Source organism: Phyllobates terribilis, unplaced genomic scaffold, assembly GCF_046119375.1.
Source record: "Phyllobates terribilis strain yellow unplaced genomic scaffold, ASM4611937v1 Scaffold_5__5_contigs__length_657084704, whole genome shotgun sequence".
NCBI lineage: Eukaryota > Metazoa > Chordata > Amphibia > Anura > Dendrobatidae > Phyllobates > Phyllobates terribilis.
In genome coordinates this window covers 12,091,229-12,115,817 of record NW_027362765.1, presented here as the reverse complement: position 1 = coordinate 12,115,817, position 24,589 = coordinate 12,091,229, and the positions used below count along the sequence as shown (strand labels likewise).

Sequence of the window (24,589 nt, the reverse complement as noted above, 5' to 3'; positions counted from 1 at the left end):
TAATTCTTTCCATTCTTCTCTTTTAAAAAAATTTGAGGGGACCTCAAGACATAATTGAGGTGGATTTGGAAGGGTATCGGGAGTATGAGGTTGGGCGAGTTCTTGGTTCCAGGTGGGTCAGGTGCTGTCTGCATTATCTCATTATGTAAAAAGATAATGGTCCTTAAGATAATTCCTAAGTTAATTCAGTGGATCTTCATGCGATCAGATAGACAATTTGTTGGGTGGGGCTGAGGAAAACCTAGTGGTCATGGTACACATTGGTACCAATGACAGAGTTAGAGGGAGGTGGAAGGTCTTTAAAAATTAGGAGAGAAGCTGAATTATAGGACCTCCATGGTGGTGTTCTCAGAAATACTGCTGATTCCACTAGCATCACTAGAAAGTCAGCGGGAGCTTAAGGAGATAATTAAGTAGCAGGAAGAAAGGGTTTGGGTTCATGGAGAACTGGGCTTACTTTTCTGTCAGCTACAGGCTCTACAATAGAGACAGGCTGCAGTTCTAATGGGGAGGGTGCAGCTGTGCTGGGAGAAAAAATGGTTCGATGGATGGAGGAGCTTTCAAACTAGGATGTGGGGGAGGGAGGGTAGCTGTGCAAATAAGGGAGTAGAGTAGACAGAGTGACACAGTAGGGGTCAATGAGGATTTAGGGGGGCTGGAACATGCAAGGAAAGAAAGTAGGAGTAATAAATGTGCTAATAGTATTAAATGTCTGCAGACAAATGCAAGAAGTCTTGAAAACAAAATGAATGACTTAGAGACTCTTATGTCAGCCACAGATTACGATGTAGTGGCCATTACGGAAACCTGGCTGGATGAAAGCTTGGGTGACAAACAGAGGGTTACACTACATTCAAAAGGATAGGAAAGAAAAGAAGGTAGAAGGATGGGTAATTTTGTTAAATCCAACTTAAGACCTTGAGCTCAATGACGACTTAGGAGAAGCTTCAACAATGTAGAGCACACATGACCAACTTTGGGTGATTATATTTGGCCTGCGACACCAGAACCACCACTCCTATGTGGGGCTATTATTCTGCATAGAGGACTTTGTGGGGCCCATTATACTGTATGGAAAGCTATATGGAGCCCATTATACTGTATGGAAAGCTATGTGGGGCCCATTATACTGTATGGAAAGCTATAAAGGGCCCACTAAACAGTATGGAGGACTTTGTGGGGCTCATTATACTGTATACTGGTTGGCTCACGACTTTGTTCAAGTTTTTCAATTTGGCCCTCTGCGTGTTTTGAGTTTTACATCCCTGATGTAGAGTCAGTATGGGTAAATGTACATGAAAATGGCAATAATGGAAAGCTGCTAATTGGAGTATAAGCTTCCTAATATAGTTCAACAAGAAGAGGATAATATGCTGCAACAAATTAAAAAGGAAACAAAAACAAGTCATGGTCAAAAGTGTTGGCTCCCTTGAAATTGTTCCAGAAAATGAAGTAATTCTCTCAGAAAATTATTGCAATTACACGTTTTGTTATACACGTTTATTTTCTTTGTGTTTATTGGAACAACACAAGAAAACAGAGAAAAAAAGGCAAATTGAACATAACTGCACACAAAACCACATAAAATGGGCCGGACAAAATTGTTGGCACCTTGCCAAAATTGTGGGTAAACAACTTTTTTTCAAGCATGTGAAGCTTGTTCAAATGCAAATGTGGCAAGTAACAGGTGTGGGCAATATGAAAATCACAACTAAAACCAGATAAAAAAGGGAGAAGTTGATTCAATCTTTGCATTGTGCGCATGGCATGTGCCACACTAAGCATGGAGAAAACAGAAGAAGAAGAGAACTGTCTGAGGACTTGAGAACCAAAATTGTTGAAAAATATCAACAATTTCAAGATTACAAGTCCATCTTCAGAGATCCGGATGTTCCTTTGTCCATGGTTCGCAACATAATCAATACATTTACAATTCATACAGTCAAATATGGTGGAGGTTCAAAGATGTTTTGGGGTTGTTTTGCTGCCTCTGGCACTTGGTGCCCTGACTCTGTGCAAGGCATCATGAAATCTGAAGATTAGCAAAGGATTTGGGGTCACAATGTAGTGCCTAGTGCCAGAAAGCTGGGTTTGCGTCCTAGGTCATGTGTCTTCCAGCAAGGCAATGACACACTTCAAGAAGCACCCAGAAATGGGTGAAAACAAAGTGCTGGAGAGTTCTGACCAGCAATGAGTCAGGAGCTAAATCCCATTGAACACATGTGGAAAGATCTTAAAATTGCTGTTTGGAGAAAAATATTAAAATTTGGGAGTCCTCAGTGGTTGATACCTTTTAATGGCTAACTGAAAGATTGCAAATTGCAAGCTTTCGAGACTACTCAGGTCTCTTTATCAACATAAAATCTGAAGTCTCATATTTATACACAACAGGGCACAGGAATAATGCAATAGATAAGACAAGTGACGTGAAGCAGAACTAGGAAAAGGGAGAAGCAGTTGTGGCCGTAATTATTGGAACAGTTCAAAGATAAGGAGTATGAAAGTTTTATTGTCCCATGTCTGAGGTTTGGTTCAATGATCTGAGGAGCACATTCCTTAGCTGATGTTAAAAGACAAATCCATGTGACACATTCATTCCTGCTCTGTGTCAAAGGTTGTCATAACTCTGTCTCTCTGAGATTTGAAGTTACTTAATACAATTAGTTTCATGTCCATGATGCGGTGATCAGGGATACAAAAATGTTTGATAACAAGTAGATCTATTCTTTTTTTGTGTGGCGATGAGAATTCATCCTTGTTCTAAGTTTTTACCCTGTCTACCCTACATACAGACCCCCAGTTGGACATTTAGTACATATAATTAAGTACACTACATTAGATGTGATGCATCTGAAAGTACCTGGGATCTTGTGGTCCTGATGTGAGTTGGGAATCTTTATCTTGTCCGTGGTCATTATAAATGGACAGGTTTACATTTACAGTTGGTGAGGATGAATGTTGTAAGTTTCACAACAAAAGTGAAACTATCCTCCCAGTCAGTTTCCTTTCCCTCCCAGTATCTTTTCATTCTAACAATGTTAGGTTTCTGGGAGATTATACTTGTTCCTTTTATTTTTGGTTCTCCTTAGCTTGCCTTCTTTGCCCTATATGAATATGTTTTAGTTTCTCACTCAGTGTTTTCATATATTTCTTCATACTTTCCTTTCCCTTTGTTCACAGTGTTGCGACCTCCCCTCTGGTTCCTCAGGAGGCATGAGAAACTTATCAACGGTTTATTAGGGAATTAGGTCCGTGGTGGTGTTTTTAGTTGTGCAGCTAGGGCCTTTCTAGTCTGTACAGAGACTAGTTGGGTGTGGCTGCAGCATTCTTACCTGGGTGGTTTCTCCGATGACTATCAAGATGCCCTTACTGGTTAAAACATTTTCCACATTCTGAACATGAAAAAGGCTTTTCCCCTGTGTGAGTTATCTGATGTTTGATAAGAGTTGATTTCTCTGTAAAACAGTTCCCAAATTCTGAACATGAAAAAGGCTTCTTCCCTGTGTGGGTTCTCTGATGTGTATTAAGTTGTGATTTCTGTGCAAAACATTTTCCACAATCTGAACATGAAAAAGGCTTCTCCTCTGTGTGGGTTCTCTGATGTGCGATAAGATTTGATATCTTTGCAAAACATTTCTCACATTCTGAACATGAAAATGGCTTCTCTCCTGTGTGAGTTCTCTGATGTTTATTAAGATTTGATTTCTCTGTAAAACAGTTCCCACATTCTGAACATGAAAAAGGCTTCTCCCCTATGTGGGTTCTCTGATGTGTATTAAGTTGTGATTTCTGTGCAAAACATTTTCCACAATCTGAACATGAAAAAGGCTTCTCCTCTGTGTGGGTTCTCTGATGTGCGATAAGATTTGATATCTTTGCAAAACATTTCTCACATTCTGAACATGAAAATGGCTTCTCTCCTGTGTGAGTTCTCTGATGTTTATTAAGATTTGATTTCTCTGTAAAACAGTTCCCACATTCTGAACATGAAAAAGGCTTCTCCCCTGTGTGGGTTCTCTGATGTGTATTAAGTTGTGATTTCTGTACAAAACATTTCCCACAATCTGAACACGAGAAAGGCTTCTCCCCTGTGTGAGTTCTCTGATGTCTGATAAAAGTTGATTTCACTGTAAAACATTTCCCACATTCTGAACATGAAAATGGCTTCTCCCCTGTGTGAGTTCTCCAATGTCTGATAAAAGTTGATTTCTGTGTAAAACATTTACCACATTCTGAACAGGAAAAAGGTTTTTCTCCTGTGTGGGTTCTCTGGTGCCTAACAAGATCTGATTTCTGGTTAAAACATTTTTCACATTCTGAACATGAAAATGGCTTCTCTCCTGTGTGAGTTCTCTGGTGCCTAACAAGATCTGATTTCTGATTAAAACATCTCCAACATGTGGAACAAGAAAATCTATTCTCTGCTGTGTGAATTTTTTTATGTTTATGAAAATACTTTTTAAGGGAAAAACTATTTCTATATTCTGAACCTGAAAATGACTTATTTGCTTTAGGAGCAGTTTGTTTTTTAATGCTTATTTTGTGACTTTCGTTTTCCTGAGTAGTCGGTAATGAATCAGAAGACAGGACCTGTTTCAAAGGATCAGATGACAGATCTTTGCTGTGAAGGGATGATGGTAAATCTGGAGCAATAGCATTCATTTCAATTGTATTCTGTTGGATATCAAAATCATCTGTTTTAAAAATTGAATATGTCAGCTGTCCCTCTGATCTCCTGGTACAGACATCTGCCAAGAATAAAACCAATTATTATTTTTTAATAAAAAATTGTTGAATTTTATATTTTTTAACATCTCTATTTAAATTGTAAGAAAAAATGGCAAGTTTTGCAAAAAAAATTTACTCCTCACCTCGACAATTACAGTTTGCAACCTAATAGACAACCTTATAGCATGAACCAGTAAAGCGTGGTGTTCAACTGTTTGTTCATTCTGCCTCCCAAATATGGAATAAAATGAGTGACGACATTATTCTTCGGGTCGGTGCGATTACAGCAATACCATATTTATATAGTTTTTTTAAGTCTGGCTTTTGTCACACACTAAAAGATGAATTTTTTTGCAAAAACTAGTATCACCATATTTTTAAAGATATAATTTTTCCATATTTCTGCCGACAGAGTCATGCAATGGCTTATTTTTTGCGGAACGAGTTGATTTTTTTTATTGGTACCATTTTTGAGCACATTTTTTGATCGCTTTCTTTCTATTGCAATTTTTGGGAGGCAGAATCAATAAAAAACAGAAATTCAGGAATTGTTTTTTTTTAACGTAGTAAAATTGATAAGGCAGTATTACTCTTCGGGTCAGTACGATTACAGCGATACCACATTTATTTCTTGTTTTTTATGTTTTGGCGCTTTTACACAATAAAAACTATTTTAAAAACAAAATATTATTTTTGCATTACTTTATTCTAAGAGAGCTATAACTTTTTTATGTTTCCACTGATGGAGCTGTCTAGCAGCTTGTTTTTTTGCAGGACAAGATGACGTTTTCAGAGATACCATATTTATTTACATTTGTATTTTTGATCACTGTGAAGAAACGGCACCAGGGGGGCCCCGCAGAATCCCGCTGTCGCCGCTTCTTCCGGTGGATCCACAGCCCGCCATCCGCCTGACGACACACTACGCCAGACGGAGCACATGATACAGATCTTCCCTTTGCACCGTGACGTTCCGCACCCCCTTCAGGGACACGTAAGATCAGATCGGCACAGTTCTACACCGTCACCTCCTGTCCATGCGGGTACAGAGAGGCACCAGGGAGGGGACAAGGTGGTCCACTCAGACGCGGATGTGGCCCCACACCCTCCCACACTCTTGACAGGCTGAGAGGCTCTTTCACTACTCCAGTGAAGCAGAGCCTTGTAGGCCTGGATAGAGCTGCCACAAGTTTCTATTTGATATAACAGACTTATATCGAGCTAGAAACCAGCCCGCTAGTGCATTCGTTGGACCAACCAACAGACGTAAGGTTCGTGGTTCGAGATAAAAGAACAGTCCAAGATTAAATTATATATTTAATCGCCATAAGGGCTCACTAAACAATCTACTATATACATCATGTTACGGATCCGGGTGGTGAAACCTCTGTGCTGCGGTGCAAGGAGGGACCCAGAGGGGTGTAACTAGGTACCAACTCGGAGTAACCAAGGTCGTACGGCGGCTCAATCGACTCCGTGACCAGGGAGGGTCCAAGCAGAGGTACCAGGTGCTACTCTGGGGACGACCTTGTAAGGGAGCAGGTGACTCCCACGGTACAGATGGCAGGGACTGACCGGTATTGCAGATGGGCACAGCAGGCAGGCTGACGAGTGATCCGGGTAGATGGACTGGCAGACACGGCAGGTAACAAGCAGGAACCTCCAGGTAGGTACGGCAGGTAACAAGCAGAAGCCTCCAGGTAGGCTGGCAGGTGGCCACAGCAAGTGACAGCAGGAGCCTCTAGGTAGGCTGTCAGTTGGTCACGGCAAGTGACGGCAGGAGCCTCTAGGTAGGCTGTCAGGTGGTCACGGCAAGTGCCGGCAGAAGCCTCTAGGTAGGCTGTCAGGTGGTCACGGCAAGTGCCGGCAGGAAACAGGCAGGTGCTTCCAGGTAAGCAGGCGGGCAGAGCCCATAGACAGACTGGCGGACTGAGCGGAAGACAGACTGTCGGGCAGGAGTGAAGTCAGGCTGGCGGACAGGACTGGAAGTCAGACTAGCAGCGGAACCTGAGTGCTGAAGCAGAGGTGAGTACACTGTGCTACAACTTTGCTCGGGCACCTCCATTTTGGAGGAGATGCCTTATATATGGGAGGACCTCCGGCTATTGGCCGGGGACTCCTTAGGACGGCGCGCGCGGCCCCTTTAAGAGGGAGGAGTGCGCTGGCGCCCTAAGCACAGTGCCTGGGAAGCTGCGCGCGCCGGCAACAGCAGGAAGAGGAGCACCGGAGGACACCGGGCGGGGAGCGCAGTGGCGAGAGGGACGGCGTCTCTGCCTGGCAGAGGGCAGAGACGCCGATGTTACACATCAGGCTTTATATATACAGTGGGCAGTGTTACAAATACAAAAGCATGGTACATCAAGCATAACAGATCTTAAAGTCAATTACTGGTTAGATGGAAAGCATGGCTCGGGGATTGGGCGACCACATGGGGAAGAATGTGTGCCCTGCTTGGTTGCTGGACTTGTCCCTCAAGTCTGCATGTCACAAGCTTCCACAGGGAAAAGACAATAGGCTTTTGCTACACAGACCTTCAAACTCTCTGGGAACTCCCACTACCTGCCCCCTGTTCATCCCAAGTCTGCACCCCCTGTTCCTTCCTGGCTAAGAGACTCACAGAACTAACATGGCCCATACCTCCTTACTGGATGGTCCCAGAGAACGGATTCTGGTGTCAACGGACCCAGCCGGGCCCCTGCTACGTGTGGGTACCAAACACAGCAGTTGTAGGAGGTTTCAAAAGGCTAAGACATGTATCTCCTCGTCCCTACACGCTAGAGTGGGATAGGATGCAGTGTGGCGTTCACTATCTTCCCCTGAGCTAGAAAATCCATTTTGTGAAGAGCTGGAACATATAGTTCTTCCACTCCACAGCTCGGTATTGTATAGTACCTTACACAACATCGCATATGTTGAGAACAAAGAGAGGATCTCGGCAGGAAGCCTGCCTGTCAGCTCAGCTCACAGCTGCCAGGGGAGGGGGATTTCTCACCCCCTTTTTCTGGCTGCAAAGGAATTCAAGAGAGTCGGATTACACTATGCCTGGAGACCTGACAACCAGGGCACATGTGATTATTCTAGAATATTCTTCACAATCACATTTTACTCTACTTTTTGTTTGGCAGTGTGATGATAAAACATCATTTTTTGCCTTGTTTTTATTTTTTTTTTTTTTACGCTGTTCAATAAAGGGGTTAACTGGCGGGAAGTTTTATAGGTCGGGTCGTTCCAGACGCAGCAATACCAATTATGTGTACTTTGTTTATTTTTTATCATAAAAATATTTATGTACAAAATATATATATTTTTTTATTATTTTGTGATTTTTTTTTTTATATTTTTACAATTTTTTTACTTTGTTCCACTATGAAATTTTCACTTTTTGCAGTCTGATCGCTTATAAAGAATAGCAATGCAATAGCTTTGCTATGATTTACAAACTGTCAGCGCTGCACTGGCAGACAAACTTGCTCTGAGCATAGTGTAATAAGTTTGCTAGCTCTGATGACCTGGATGTCGTCATGATGACATCGGTTCAGCATGGCGCGGGGGGCGCCGATTGGAGGGCAGAGGAGGCTCCCTCCTAAATGCTGCGATGGATATCAATAGCAGCTTTAAGAGGCTAAAGTAGCAGGAGCGGTGCATTGAGGGCCGGGTGTCAGCTGTCAGATCAGTTATTAACTAATTGCAATAAGGCAAATGATCCCTAACTCAAGATTCTCTATTAATATATAACGTTTATTTACCAATAACAATAAAAGAAAAATTGTGCAATTTTTAAATGACAGTGAATGTGTGGTCTTTATATAGTCTTGATGTAAAGCGTTCTAATTTATTGATTTGTCACCAGTGAGAGAAACTATATTATCTTTTCCAACTTATCGCCTATATTCATTGATAATGAACACATCCACTAGAGGACGTCTCCTACTAGTCTGTTGTCTCACTGCCAAAATGTATGATTTTTTTAAGTATGATTGTTTTGCACATTCTGCACTTTAATATTATATTCTATATTGGAGTTGTTGTGCATGCACTATTCACTTTATGTATTATATCTCATACATCATGTTGCACTTTTTGGATCATGTCTAACCATTGCACTATTCACTTTACGAATTGATCTAATAAACACTCAGCTATGCATTTCTTGAATTTTTCTTTCATATATTTTGCACATTTAAGTGTCCCTTATCTTATAATTGCACCATAATGTCTATTCTTCAGGCAGTTATGTACGTGATGAATTCTTCTCAAATGCATTCAGTTTATTTGTATCATTCGCTCACTCTTTTGACATATTTGGGCTGGATTCCCTGGCTACGTGTCCTGCTTTGCCTCTCTCCTCCCGCATTGTGTTTACACGTGTGTGCGGGCGAGGGGTGACACGGGTTTATCCCCTCCTACCTGGATGGGTTGCCATGGTCTGCGTGTCCCTGTCTTTCCTCTCCCCACCCACATTCGGATCTAGTGCTTCTGTGGTTAGGCGTCCCAGCTTTGCCTCTCCCCACCCGCACTGTGGTCACGTGTGTGGGAGGGCGGAGGTGACAGATCGCCATGGCAACGCATCCCTACCTTGTCTCTCCCAGTCCACATCAAAATTTCTTCCGGTGTGGGCGGGCGGAGGTGACGTGGGACGTCGACCCTGGTTGTTCCAGCGTGGGATACAGGCAATGTGAACATCTCAAACACCTGTCATTGGTAAGCCATGATATATAAACCTTCTCCTGACACCTTTACATCACCCCTCAAAGGAAGCTGCATGTGAAACGCGCATCAGGGGTGTCCCACTGGTAGCCACACAGGTCACCTTATCTCTTCATATTTTAGGTATACTCTGGGCCTTTTCTTTACTTGGATACATCTATATAACATATTTCAGGCAGACATTCAATTCTTCTTACCTAAGTTCCTGTGTCACCATATTTGTGTGTTGTTAAGGACACACTGATTCCTTGCTTTATTTTATTTGACTCGCTCAGGTCAGTTGTATATCACGGTTTGGTTTAGTACATAAGGAAATCTCCTTTGTTAGGATTTATTGCCACCATTAAATTCATTCATTTATTTATAAGCATGAATATGTAGACCATGCATAGTGTTTTTTTGGGAATCATTGTCTATGACTATGATTGCAGCATTTTTTCCTTCATGATGCTGTTGATGTCCAACATTCTTCCTGTGTGACGTTGCCTATGTCTGATACTCTCTTTTTACCAGTAATGTATTGTGTTAATAAACAGTCTTATGTTTGGCTTATACTCCTGTGTATTTATTATGATTTTGTAATCTTCTAATCCCAGGGGGTAGGTGGATCCTCCAGGTTGTAAGTTCTATAAAAAAGGGCTTTCAATGCACAAAGTCATTCGAACAGTTTTGGGTGGAGGAGAATGTTGTGGTCTAGCGGCAAAATGGTGATCACACGATTGTGATACGGCCGGACTACACCATTGATAAAGCAGCCACAGCCGGTGACTGAGAAGAATCTGTAAATGTTTTGGATTTTCAGATGATTATGAATTTCAGAAATACCTTATGACAGTTTGTTTCTAGTACTTTTTATGTTTTTGTCTATTTGCAGTTTTTATTTTTTTGTGTTTAAGCTGCAGTACACACTGATGATGGTCTTGAGGACCAAAACGTTTGTACCTGTGTTGGACTGCAATTAAATACTTTAAAATTATGTCTGTTTGATTGCCAAGTTTCATTTGCCTTTTGTATGGTTTTAGACTCTACTTGCGCACCTATTCCAGCAGTGCTGCAGTTTTCTACACTATTATCTACTCCAGTACGTAAGCACGCTGAAGTGTCATGTCCTCTTCCACGTTCTCGTATAATGTTGAGGAAGCATCCAATATCATTGCACAATCCTAACCTATTGTGTGATTTCTTAAAAGTCCCTCCGAAGGAGATGCAAGGATGGAACTTAAAGCGAGAATTACGCCACCTCACCAGCATCGAGTTGCATTGTGCCACATTGTTGGAATACTTGAGAGTACAAAGGATCCCAAGGGCATTGAGGGTCCCAATTTGTCCAACCCTGTTTAGCGATCAGTCTGAGTACTGCATAAAATTTGAACATATACCGTATATTCCGGCGTATAAGACGACTTTTGAAGACTGAAAAATCTTCTGTCTAGTCTGGGGTCGTCTTATACGCCGGTAATGCTTTTGAACTTTCAGAAATTGACATGCAGGGATACTCTGGGGGTGTTAATAAGCTGCCGTGGCCGTATCCCTGCCATGTCGGAGTTAATATAAGGTGGAGGGAGTTAAAATACGGTGGCGGTAGGTCCAGACGGTCAGCGCTTCTGTGCTGAAACGGACACATCGCTGCGTATTCCCAGCTCCGGACACAGCGCAGGGCTTCTGTGCCGACAGCTTTCACTTGTCACAGAAGCGCTGCGCTGTGTCCGGAGCTGGGAAGTTCGCATCGCTTCTGTGACAATATATGAAAAGCCAGCAATTCAGCAGCGGCATAAGCCGGCACCCGACAATTTAGAATAGAAAGAATAGAGCTTCACACATAGATTAGATAGATAGAAACATGTCAGTCACATATATATGAAGTACAGTGACAGCATTGCTTACTGTACTTGTCATTTAGTGTAAAGGATTTATTAAAACAAATAATAGTGTTTTCATGCACCGTCTCTTTAAAAAAGCCGGCCGGCAATTCAGCATCTGTACCCGACAATTTATAACAGACAGAATAGAGCTTCACACATAGATTAGATAGATAGAAACATGTCAGTCACATATATATGAAGTACAGTGACAGTGCTGGTTACTGTACTTGTCATCTAGTGTTAAAATAACGGATTTATTAAAAAAAAAATTGGCGTGGGGTTCCCCTTAATTTTAGTCTCTAGCGGAGGTTAAGCAGACAGCTGGGGCAGATGTTTGAAGCCTGGGAAGGGGGTAATACCCACGGAGCTTCCCAGGCTACTAATATCAGCCCCCAGCTGAATACCTAGCCTTTACTAGCTATTAAAATGGGGGATCCCAAAAAAATGACGTGGGGTCCCCCCTATTTTAATAGCTAGCAAAGGCTAGGCAGACAGTTGGAGGCTGATATTAATAGCCCAGGAAGGGTGCCATGAATATTGGCCCCCTCCCAGGCTAGAAACACCAGCCGTCAGCCGCCCCAGAAATGGCGCATCCATAGGATGCGCCAAATCTGGCACTTAGCCTCGCTCTTCCCACTGCCCTGTAGCGGTGGCAGTGGGGTAATAGGGCTGGGGTTGATGTCAGCTTATAATGCTAGCTGACATCAAGCCCAGGTTAGTAATGGAGAGGCGTCTATAAGACACCCCCATAGTCAAAGTTAAAAAAAACACAAACACCCAGAATAAAGTCCTTTAATTGAAATAAAGACACAATCCTTTATTGTTCTAAATTAAACCATACTTACCATCACGCCCATTCCAGCTGAAGCCAATGTCTTCTGCAATAAAAGAAAAATAATAAAGCAACATCATCCTTACCTTTCCATGGTTCCCAGGACAGCTTCAGCTCTGCTACATCGAGATGACAGGCTGGACCGCAGCAGAACGCTGCCATCCATCTTGTCATCCCGCAGACACTGAGAAGAGCAGGCATGCTTGCGCTCCTCAGTGTCTGGCTGTGACGGCATCCAGATGAGCCGACAATGAACTCAGCTCACCTCCTGGACGTCCGTCACTGACAGCGTGGGAAACTTCTACTGCGCATGCGGGGAGCAGGAGAATTTTCCCACGCTGTCAGTGACGTGCATGAGGTGAGCCGAGTTCATTGGACATGATCTCGGCTCATCTGGATGCCGTCACAGTCAGACACTGAGGAGCACAAGCATGCCTGCGCTTCTCAGTGTCTGCCGCATGGCAAGCTGAACGGCAGCGTTCTGCTGCGGTGCAGCCTGTCATGTGAATGTAGCAGAGCTGGACCGGTCCTGGGAACCATGGAGAGGTAAGGATGAGGTTGCTTTATTATTTTACTTTTATTGCAGGAGATCGTTGGCTTCAGCTGGAATGGGCGTGATGGTAAGTATGGTTTAATTTAGAACATTAAAAAATTGTGTCTTTATTTCAATTAAAGGACTTTATTCTGGGTGTTGTGTTTTTTTTAATTACTTTACTAGAAATTCATGGTGTTCATGTCTAATATTGGCGTGACCCCATGAATTTCGGGCTTAGGGCCAGCTGATAATGCCAAGCTGGCCTTAACCCCTTTATTACCCAGTGAGCCACCGCACCAGGGCCCTGGATGAGTTGGGTACAGCGCCAGAAGATGGCGCTTCTATGAACGCGCCATTTTCCGGGGTGGCTGCGGACTGCAATTTGCAGCGGGTGGGGCCCAGAAAGCTTGGGCCTCCCTGCGCTGCAGATTCCAGTCCCCAGCTGCCTAGTTGTACCTGGCTGGACACAAAAATAGGGCGAAGCCCCACGTATTTTTTTTTTTAATTATTTCATGAAATAATTAAAAAAAAAAGGGCTTCCCTATATTGTTGTGTCCGGCCAGGTACAAATAGGCAGCTGGTGGTTGGGGGCAGCCCGTTCCTGCCTGCTGTACCTGGCTGGACACAAAAATATGGCGAAGCCCCACGTCAACATTTTTGGGAAAAATTAATTACAAAATTAATAATTTAGGGACTGCATCTTTATTAACCCCTCAATTGTCATTTAGTGTTAAAATAAAGGATTTTTTAAAAAGAAAATTGGCGTGGGATCCACCATCATTATAGTCTCTAGCGGAGGTTAAGCAGACGGCTGGGGCAGATGTTTGAAGTCTGGGAAGAGGGTAATACCCACGGAGCTTCCCAGGCTACTAATATCAGCCCCCAGCTGAATACCTAGCCTTTACTAGCTATTAGAATGGGGGACCCCCCCAAAAAATGACGTGGGGTCCCCCCTATTTTAATATGTTTATGAGTGACAGTTTTCCTGCTATATACCTGCATGTCATAAGAATTTAAATTAAAAAAGGACCATGTTAAATTCAAATCTGTTTTTTTAAAATTTTTACCGGTGTTTGGTATGCGTTGGAAAAGGGGTAGTCTTATACGGTGAATATATCCTAAACTCTATATTTTAACAGGAAAGTAGGGGGGTCGTCTTATACACCAGGTCGTCTTATACGCCGGAATATACGGTACTTAATAAATGTTCTTTTGATATTATTACCCTAACAATTGACTACTTACAGAAGGCTATTGTATCTACCAAGGAACAGGTAAAAAATATTGAAACTCAGCTTGCTGCTACTATCTCTACACAAGAACTCATCACTCTACAAAACAAGATGAGCATCGACGAGATACGGAGAGCAAAAAAAGGAATAAGTTTGCGAGATATTGAAGATTATGAGCAAGACTGGGTCTATAGATGGCAAGACAGATACACCTCAAGAAATTATCCTCCCAGATTTGCCAAATCCACTACAGATCCTTCTACCTCCGGTTCGGACACAGGCAGGAGGGACCTTTTCACCACTTCTGCTCGTTTTTTTTAGATCAATGAAAAAGATATTCCCAACACAGAAGAACAGAAGAGGTGGCCAACACAAGGGGAAACACGGACTTCATCTGAGTGACCCTCTCCCAGGGACACAGCATCCTTGGTGGTAAATATCTCCTCTAGGACTTTGAGTATTGCACAACTTTCTGTACCACAGAAGGGGTTATCTTTTTGTCCCACTAACAAGTACAAAACGTTCAATCTTGATATGGAGTTACAGCGATTTTGTCGCTCACTACGCCTTAGGACACACTTTACCAATGACACACCAGGCAATATCTTGTCTATTCCCTCTACCCTCTCTGATGTTAATACCTCCATCACGGCGCCAGTCTCGGCCTATGCCCCAAAAGTGCATACAGACCCCCACATGACTCACATGCGCTCGAGACCTTCATTGGTTTCGTGGATAGTGCCTTTACAGACTTACATTCCAAGGTAGACAAAGGGCTGCTTCATTACCAGTACAATCTTTCTCCCCTTGACCTTCAGACCCTCAGAAGCCTTCAGGAAGAGAGTAATCTTATCATCAAACTGGCATACAAAGGGGACACCATAGTAGTGATGAATAAAGGGGATTATCTCCTGGAAGTCTATAGACAACTTAACTCCACATACCATAGACTACCCCATGACCCAACAAACCAAGTCAGGACTGCAATAGCATCTGTGTTGGAACATTTTCTCACCAGAGGAGTGATTGATAGTAAGACAAGTGATTTTCTCACTAAGCTACATCCTATCACACCTGTCTTTTATGTACTCCCCAAAATTCACAAAAGCCTTGACCATCCCCCCGGTCGTCCTATAGTAACCTCGACAGACTTGCTTCTTTAACCTTTATCAATTTTCTTAGAGAAAATATTGATACCATTGATTAAAAAAGTCCCTCCTTTTTACTAGATACAGGAGCTTTTCTCAGTTTTATCACTGACCTAAAATGTGTCCCCCCTGAATCCGTCTAGGTTTCTTTTAAAGTCAACAGACTCTATGTTTGCATTGCACACTCCGAAGGTGTACGTGCTGTACACAGTCTGTTGCTTGAGTCACAGACAGATTCCCTTATCATTGAACTTTGAATTGAACTCCTGACGTTAGTTCTTACCAAAAATAATTTCTTGTTCCAAGATACTTACTTCCTACACACTAAAGGGACAGTGATGGGCTCTAACGTGGCCCCTGCTTATGCAAACTGTTATATGGCCACCTTTGAGGCCCAAGTAGTTTACTCCAATCCATTCTTTCGTAATCACTCCATCGCATGGAAACATTACATCAATGACATTTTTTGCATATGGGGGGGGGGGATGTCCACAGGGATCTCTAAATGAGTTCTATGACCTCCTGAATTCCAGACCTGGGCTTTACAATGACTCACAGTTCTCATCAAATCAGTTTCCTGGATACCATAGTCCTCAAGGACCAACAAGGATTACTAACCACTGACTTTTACACAAAACCTACCGATCTAACTGGTCTCTTACACTTTACGAATAATCATGCTTTACAAATGAAACGGTCAATTCCAAATCCCAGCTCCAGCGGGTAAATAGGATAGTGGCAATGATCAATTACGCTCAGAGAGGCTACAGGAAATGTGCCACAAATTTGAGAAAAGGGGCTATTCCCCCGAAATCCTACACCAACATAACACATATTCAGCACACACCAGTCCTAAACCCATGAACCGGAGTCTGGTTGTCCACACTTACCATCCGTTCCCATACATCTTGCACAAAACCATCCGGAGGCATTGGAACGTCCTACAATCCGCTTATCCCCACATCCCAGAGTTCCAACAACCATTTTTTCCGTGTTTCAAACGGGCACCCAGTCTCAAGGATTCACTACTTCGTGGGCCCCACACATACAGGAGTCAAACAACGTTTTTTACTAATTCCTAAGAGTGGGACCTTCCCCTGCTTGCAGTGCCACCAATGTAACAGCGTCCTACATGGGAACACCATTTACCATCCCCATACCAGTAAACAATACCAGGTTAAAGGGTATTTTACGTGTTACACCAACTTCGTAGTATACCTCATTAAATTCCCTTGTGGTCTGGCATACATTGGTGAGACGACACAACCACAAGCATAAGTCCACAATTAGATGTAATAATCTACTACTACTCTTGCTACAACATTTCGTTACATTAGGCCATAACCAATCTCAACTCAAGTTCCAGGTCATTGAACAGGTGCTTCCCACTATTCGCGGAGGTGACCGTGTACGCCTACTGAAGGGAGGCCTTTTGGATCCATGAACTTCAAACCCTTACCTCCAGGGTAGCTCAATAGGGATTATGATTTGTCAGTCCTGTGATAATTTTAGGGAGAACTGCATAAGATGTACCACATTGTTGTTGTTAACCTTGAGTTTTTCACTGTTGGAGTGTACATATTTGTGTTTTGAGATACAGTATTTGCATGTCATTTAAGAGAGATTAATTTTCTTTCATTATCATGGTACTAATTTTGTATTCTTTATTCACTGATCATCATCCTCCACGGCCCACGGGCTGCTCTACTTACACCTGTTCGTCTCCTGTCACATTTCCAGGCTTATTATTCTTTTCTCCACTTCCGGGAACGTTGCACCAGCGGTTCACCCTGATTGGTCTCCTGGGACATTAGTTTCCACCCTCTGACCACATATACTAGACTTTCTTCTCCCTTGACCTGGCAACCTTAGGAACCAGCTGCGGTTGCCACGTTCCAAGCCTGTCACACTTCCTACACTCACTACTGGGTATGTTTCTACATATAATTTCTGGTCCCTATTGGATAATCCCTATGAGGCTGGTGTTCTTATGGCTGTTTGTCTCCCTAGATCCTGTCTTTCCACTGAGACACTGTGTCCTTCCTGCTTTCACCTTTAACTATATTCCTAGCAGTCTGGTAGGTCACACTTATTATACAGCCATTATGTGCACTCTATTGCAATGTTTTGGATTTTCAGATGATTATGAATTTCAGAAATACCTTACGACAGTTTGTTTCTAGTACTTTTTATGCTTTTGTCTGATATATGTAGTTTTTACTTTTTTTGTCTTTATGCTGCAGTACACGCTGATGAAGGTCTTGAAGACCAAACCAATTGTACCTGTGTTGGACTGCAATTAAATACTTTATAATTATGCCTGTTTGAGTGCCAAGTTTCATTTGATATTGAATGGCTTTGGGCCCTACTTGCGCACCTATTCCACCAGTGTTGCGGTTTTTTACACTATTATCTGAGAAGAATCTGGGACTTCTCTGCATTTAGTGGTTGCTACTCACTTTGGCGGTTATCTGTAGGAATCTCCTCTTTACACCACTCATCACCCCTCACATATGTCTCTGTAGTATCAATATGGGTCAGATCTTCAACCTGAAACAAATATTGTAAAAGTCACAAACAGATGGAGAAGTCCCATCTATGATCAGCTCTAATCCTGCCATCTCCACCGTTCTCATTACACAAGTATAAAACATATAATACTGGTGGATAAAATAAGACTGAGTACAAGACCTTCACAGCCGTCTACACATCATAGGGGAGATCTCATGACACCTTCTCTCCATCTACCTGATGATCCTGAGGAACATTGGGATCTTCTTGTTTACAGTCCTGTGGAAGAAGAGGACGGGGACATCTCTCTGGTGTTGTCCTCTTACTGGATAGATCTGGAGGAAACACATACAGGGACTGAATTCATTCTTTACATACAGATAATTATAGGCTGTGTGTATTTAGTCCTATTACCTGGTGATGTGAGGGGCTGGAGAACCTCCATCATGACGTCCTTGTACAGATCTTTGTGTCCTTCTAAATACTCCCACTCCTCCATGGAGAAATACACAGCGACATCCTGACACCTTATAGGAGCCTGACACATACAATGATACCGTCATCTCCCCGATCCCTTCAAAGCGTTACTGTATAATGTCCCAGCATTCCCAGCAGTGTCACCTCTCCAGTCAACAGCTCAATTATCTTGTAGGTGAGTTCTACGATCTTCTGGTCATTGATGTCCTCATGTATCAGGGGGTGAGGTGGAAGCCTCGTGATTGGGTTCAGGGGTCTTCCCCATCCCTCAGACACAGGGTCCTGACAGCACTCACTAGAGGTCTTCTTCACTACTGTGTAATCCTGGTTATGGAGAGACACATTAATAAATCTCACTACAGACATTTCCAGAGTCCTCACCTCTCCACTTCTGTCCATCTGTTATTCCCATAGACAACAATGAAGTAATGTGACGTCATCAGAATCTCTCACCTCTCCAGTAAGCCGGAAGATGATCTCTAGGGTGAGGTGTAATATCCTCTCTGCCATCTTGTCCCTGTCCATATCCATGCTTAATGAATAAATCAGAAAAATTTTCTTATTTAGGAGATATTGTAGAGACCTGAATAGGAAGATGATGAGCCGATGTAAATTCATAAAAATACTGTGTAATAATACAATCACTGGAGATAATAAGGGAAACATATGAGATTTACTATTTTATACTATTTTGTTTTCTTCTTTACATCTAGTAATAAAACCTATATATTTTAGGCCACAGACAACAAGCAGTTTCTTCCTTGGAGTCTGTAGCTGAACACGTTTCTCAAAGACTCATCTTCCATAAAGCTAATTCTCATCTCATTTATCGACACTGGAATCAGCATTAGCAATACTGCAGGAGATATTCATTACACGTGACATGAGAAATAACTACTTCATGATGAGGACGACATCTTCATCTTCTACTACGGCTCTAGAAACATATTTGGCCAGAGTCCTGTCACCCACTAGATCTCCACCGGCCGTCTACATGAATGTTTCCGGACTGTAATCTCCTATCATGTTAGATCTCAGGTCTGATTCACACACAGAAGTTTGAGACATTATAAAAGCTTGTTTGTAAGAACACCAACACAAGAGGTATTTGATGCCAAATTCTCCATATACAATGTAGTTTTTCTTTCTGGATATGATAGGATTTTTTTTTAGCATTTTCTTGTAGGTTTCCATATATTAAATGAAAAACACCCCCAAAAAATACAATTGGGGATGAAGGTACTGGGGGAACATTATACAGAGTGTGGGTGGATGGCGGTACTAGGGGAACAGTATACTGTGTGTGGGGACCATGCAAGGGGCACTGTACTATGGGAGTAATACATGATTCCTTCACAAAAACACCCTAAATATAAAATTTTTAAAACCACGCCACAATTTGTGAATCTTCAGGGTAAATCGCTTCCTAACCATTTGATTACAGCTGATACTATTAAGCTAAAGTGTCTAAACAGACTTTCTTTCAGATCCATAAAGGGGCACTTTTCCATGTTTGTCATTGCCAGAACTGTTGGAGGATTATTAGAGGTGATAGTTTTCCCACCAATTAGAAGGGACACCTGTGGAAATTGGTGTTTTTTTACCAGCTACAGTTCTGATGTGATTTACTCGGTAAAGTTCCCTTGTGGTAAAGTGGACAAACATCATGATCAATGAAATCAGCCTGAAGGAACATCGCTCCTCTATTCAGCTCTATGAATCTAGGATGAAATCCACTGCGGCCTCTGCAAAAAAAAAGAATGAAGAAGAGCAGAAGTTTGGTGAGACCACCGTGGCCAGACATTTCTCGGAGATGGCGATAAAAGTTCTGATCTCCGATGGTCGGTGTTAGAAGAGACGACCGCAGCGGATTCACAATCACAACGCTGTAAACTTCTACAGAGACGTGTTCTGGATTTAGTCCCTGGAATCACTTTCGCCCAAAGGGTTAATTGACGTCTGTAACTTCAATGTCTTTCTAGGAAGCTTCTTCTCTGAACTTTATTTTTCTGTTGTCTGTCGGGGAGTTATTTTCGAAAAAAATATTTTTGGGTGTTTTTATTCTTTTAGTTTACTGGATTAGTAATGGGGGTGTCTGATAGACGCTTCTCCAATACTAACTCTTGGGATTGATACCAGCTGAGAATACACAACCGACGTAAACCCCAAAAATATTACACTGGTTGCCAACATACCAGGGCAATTGGGAAGAAGAAGGCAAAGTGACAAAATTTGTCGCATCTAATGTGATTTGCCACTTCTGGGGCTGCTGCGGACTGGTATTTTTAGGCTGGAAGGGGCCAATATCCATGGACCTTCCCAGCAGGATAATATCAGCCCTCAGCTGTCTGCTTTACCTTAGCCGGTTATCAAAAATAGGGGGGGGACTCCATGTCATTTTTTTAAATTCATTATTTATTTAATAGGTTTAAAAAAGGTGAAATACACCCTTTAGTGCCACATGGAAGGCACTAAAGGGTGCAACTTTGTAATATTTAGGGGGAGGGAGCGGACATTAATCTTAGTATTCACTCCTATTAACAACTCTCCTTGAACAACCGTACTTTCTGAGGACAGTGGGCCGAGCATCGCATCACCGGGTCTTCTGTAAGACCCAATAACTAGTGATCAGTGTATGGTCTTTGGATAAGGGGTTAACCAAGCACGCTCGAGCATAACTGAGTATCATAGGAGTGCTCGTATAACATGTTCGAGTCCCTGTGTCTGCATTATATGCGGCTGTTAGACAGCCTCAACACATGCAGGGATTGCCTGTTTGTTAGGGAATCCTCACGTGTTGAAGCTGTTTAACAGCCGCAAATCATGCAGACACAGGGACTCGAACATAATATACGAGCGCTCCGATGATACTCAGTTATACTCGAGCGTGCTCGGTTAACCCCTTATCACAGCACGTTCACTCATGACTACCAATAACAAGATGCGGCCAGCCAATCGCAGTAATGCTAGTAGAAAACATGGCTACAGCACTACAGTGTATGGCAGGCAATCCCCGAATGTACAGGGTGGGCCATTTATATGGATACACCTAAATTAAATGGGAATGTTTGGTGATATCAACTTCCTGTTTGTGGCACATTAGTATATGGGAGTGAGAAAACTTTTCCAGATGGGTGGTAACCATGGCGGCCATTTTGAAGTCGACCATTTTGGATCCAACTTTATTTTTTTCAATCGGAAGAGGGTCATGTGACACATCAAACTTATTGAGAATTTCATAAGAAAAACAATGGCGTGCTTGGTTTTAATGTAACTTTATTAATTCATGAGTTATTTACAAGTTTATGACCACTTATAAAATGCGTTCAAAGTGCTGCCCATTGTGTTGGATTGTCAATGCAACCCTCTTCTCCCACTCTTGACACACTGATAGCAACACCGCAGAAGAAATGCTAGCACAGGCTTCCAGTATCCGTTGTTTCAGATGCTGCACATCTCGTATCTTGATGGTATGGTGTGGTATATGGGGTACAAAGATAGTGGGACCATTCTTCATCAATGTAAACCTCAATGCCACTGGATATCTGAAATTGCTACATGATGATGTGTTGCCCTCTTTATGCACTGAAGATGGCACGTTCCCTAAGTTTTTCCAACAAGATGATGCACCACCACATTATGGGTGTCAGGTCTGAGCATTCCTACATGAACAGTTTCCTGGAAAGTGGATTGGTTGTCATGGGCCAGTTGAATGGCCACCAAGGTCTCCCGATCTGACCCCCTTAGACTTTTATCTTTGGGGTCATCTGAAGGCAATTGTCTATGCTGTGAAGATACGAGATGTGCAGCATCTGAAACAGCGGATACTGGAAGCTTGTGCTAGCATTTCTTCTGCGGTGTTGCTATCAGTGTGTCAAGAGTGGGAGAAGAGGGTTGCATTCACAATCCAACACAATGGGCAGCACTTTGAACACATTTTATAAGTAGTCATAAACTTGTAAAAAACTCATGAAACAATAAAGTTACGTTAAAACCAAGAACACCATTGTTTTTCTTATGAAATTCTCAATAAGTTTGATGTGTCACATGACCCTCTTCCCATTGAAAAAAATAAAGTTGGATCCAAAATGGCCAAATTCAAAATGGCCACCATGGTCACCACCCATCTGGAAAAGTTTTCCCCCTCCCATATACTAATGTGCCACAAACAGGAAGTTGATATCACCAAACATTGCCATTTAATTTAGGTGTATCCATATAAATGGCCCACCCTGTATACTGGCTGCATAGCAGACACAAGACATACGGGGGGCGGTCTAGAACTCCCCCGATACTAGATCCAGTAATGGAGAGATAATCACCAGTATCTACATTACTGTGCTGGAACTAGGAGAGGAATAATGGCGTTGTGTGAGGACTTCTCTGGGCTTCTGTCCTTCATCCTGCAGCCGTCTGAATGGATCTAATGTGGACGGGAACCAGCTAAGCCGCATTCTGCCCACAGCTGTTACCTCACTGTTCACACCACACAGAGACCCCAAAAGAGTCTCCGTGCTGAAGGGGTTAATGCCCCCTGCGCCCAGTAATGGGGGACCTCCACATACCTCCACCTGCAGAGCCGCCACCACATATATGGCTGTTCTGTGACAGGACCTGTGATGAGGTCACAGGAGGGGAGGAGTCAGGGGTCACATGATCAGGGGCCTCAGTGGATGCAGGACTCTGCTGTGCTGGTTGTCATGGTGCTGGATGAGCTGAAGTTTATGTGTGGGGTCAGGAGGGGTTTACAGTGTGGATGTAGCAGAGCCGTGTGTGTACGAGGTGTACGGAGCGGAGCCGCGTGTGTACGAGGTGTACGGAGCAGAGCCGTGTGTGTACGAGGTGTACGGAGCAGAGCCGTGTGTGTACGAGGTGTACGGAGCGGAGCCGCGTGTGTACGAGGTGTACGGAGCGGAGCCGCGTGTGTACGAGGTGTACGGAGCGGAGCCGCATGTGTACGAGGTGTACGGAGCGGAGCCGCGCGTGTACGAGGTGTACGGAGCAGAGCTGTGTGTGTACGAGGTGTACGGAGCAGAGCCGCGTGTGTACGAGGTGTACGGAGCGGAGCCGCGCGTGTACGAGGTGTGGTGTACGGAGCGGAGCCGCGCATGTACGAGGCGTACGGAGTGGAGCCGTGTGTGTACGAGGTGTACGGAACAGAGCCGCGTGTGTACGAGGTGTACGGAGCGGAGCCGTGTGTACGAGGTGTACGGAACGGAGCCGCGTATGTACGAGGTGTACGGAACGGAGCCGCGTGTGTACGAGGTGTACGGAGCGGAGCCGTGTGTGTACGAGGTGTACGGAACAGAGCCGCGTGTGTACGAGGTGTACGGAGCGGAGCCGTGTGTACGAGGTGTACGGAGCGGAGCCGTGTGTACGAGGTGTACGGAACGGAGCCGCGTGTGTACGAGGTGTACGGAGCGGAGCCGTGTGTGTACGAGGTGTACGGAACAGACCCGCGTGTGTTCGAGGTGTACGGAGCGGAGTCGTGTGTGTACGAGGTGTACGGAGCGGAGCCACGTGTGTACGGAGCCGCACGGAGCGGAGCCGCGCGTGTACGAGGTGTACGGAACGGAGCCGCGCGTGTACGAGGTGTGGTGTACGGAGCGGAGCCGCGCATGTACGAGGCGTACGGAGTGGAGCCGTGTGTGTACGAGGTGTACGGAACAGAGCCGCGTGTGTACGAGGTGTACGGAGCGGAGCCGTGTGTACGAGGTGTACGGAACGGAGCCGCGTATGTACGAGGTGTACGGAACGGAGCCGCGTGTGTACGAGGTGTACGGAGCGGAGCCGTGTGTGTACGAGGTGTACGGAACAGAGCCGCGTGTGTACGAGGTGTACGGAGCGGAGCCGTGTGTACGAGGTGTACGGAGCGGAGCCGTGTGTACGAGGTGTACGGAACGGAGCCGCGTGTGTACGAGGTGTACGGAGCGGAGCCGTGTGTGTACGAGGTGTACGGAACAGACCCGCGTGTGTTCGAGGTGTACGGAGCGGAGTCGTGTGTGTACGAGGTGTACGGAGCGGAGCCACGTGTGTACGGAGCCGCACGGAGCGGAGCCGCGCGTGTACGAGGTGTACGGAACGGAGCCGCGTGTGTACGAGGTGTACGGAGCAGAGCCGTGTGTGTACGAGGTGTACGGAGCGGAGCCGAGTGTGTACGAGGCGTACGGAGCGGAGCCGTGTGTGTACGAGGCGTACGGAGCGGAGCCGTGTGTACGAGGTGTACGGAGCGGAGCCGCGTGTGTACGAGGTGTACGGAGCGGAGCCGCGTGTGTACGAGGTGTACGGAGCGGAGCCGCGCGTGTACGAGGTGTACGGAGCAGAGCTGTGTGTGTACGAGGTGTACGGAGCAGAGCCGCGTGTGTACGAGGTGTACGGAGCAGAGCCGCGTGTGTACGAGGTGTACGGAGCGGAGCCGCGCGTGTACGAGGTGTACGGAGCGGAGCCGCGCGTGTACGAGGTGTACGGAGCAGAGCCGCGCGTGTACGAGGTGTACGGAGCAGAGCCGCGCGTGTACGAGGTGTACGGAGCAGAGCCGTGCGTGTACGAGGTGTACG

At 44.3% G+C, this 24,589-nt stretch overlaps 1 protein-coding gene across 5 annotated transcripts in view; it reads right to left on the bottom strand.

Moving 5' to 3' along the window:
* Positions 1 to 1,574: 1,574 nt before the first annotated feature.
* Positions 1,575 to 24,589, bottom strand: part of LOC141270511 (uncharacterized) — an 80,156-nt gene continuing 57,141 nt past the window's right edge. Inside the window, exons 1-7 of one of the 5 annotated variants that reach the window (XM_073680528.1) lie at positions 22,598 to 22,657; positions 18,486 to 18,564; positions 18,177 to 18,356; positions 17,970 to 18,093; positions 17,793 to 17,890; positions 17,504 to 17,594; positions 1,578 to 4,748 (exon numbers count right to left, since the gene is read on the bottom strand). In XM_073680528.1, the coding sequence (XP_073536629.1) occupies positions 3,367 to 4,748; positions 17,504 to 17,594; positions 17,793 to 17,890; positions 17,970 to 18,093; positions 18,177 to 18,356; positions 18,486 to 18,564; positions 22,598 to 22,623 (1,980 nt within the window). In that variant the 5' untranslated portion in view covers positions 22,624 to 22,657 and the 3' untranslated portion in view covers positions 1,578 to 3,366. Of the gene's footprint in view, positions 4,749 to 17,503; positions 17,595 to 17,792; positions 17,891 to 17,969; positions 18,094 to 18,176; positions 18,357 to 18,485; positions 18,699 to 22,597; positions 22,658 to 24,589 lie in introns of those variants that run through there. The other 4 variants (XM_073680526.1, XM_073680525.1, XM_073680527.1 and 1 more) reach the window with 4 other exon arrangements.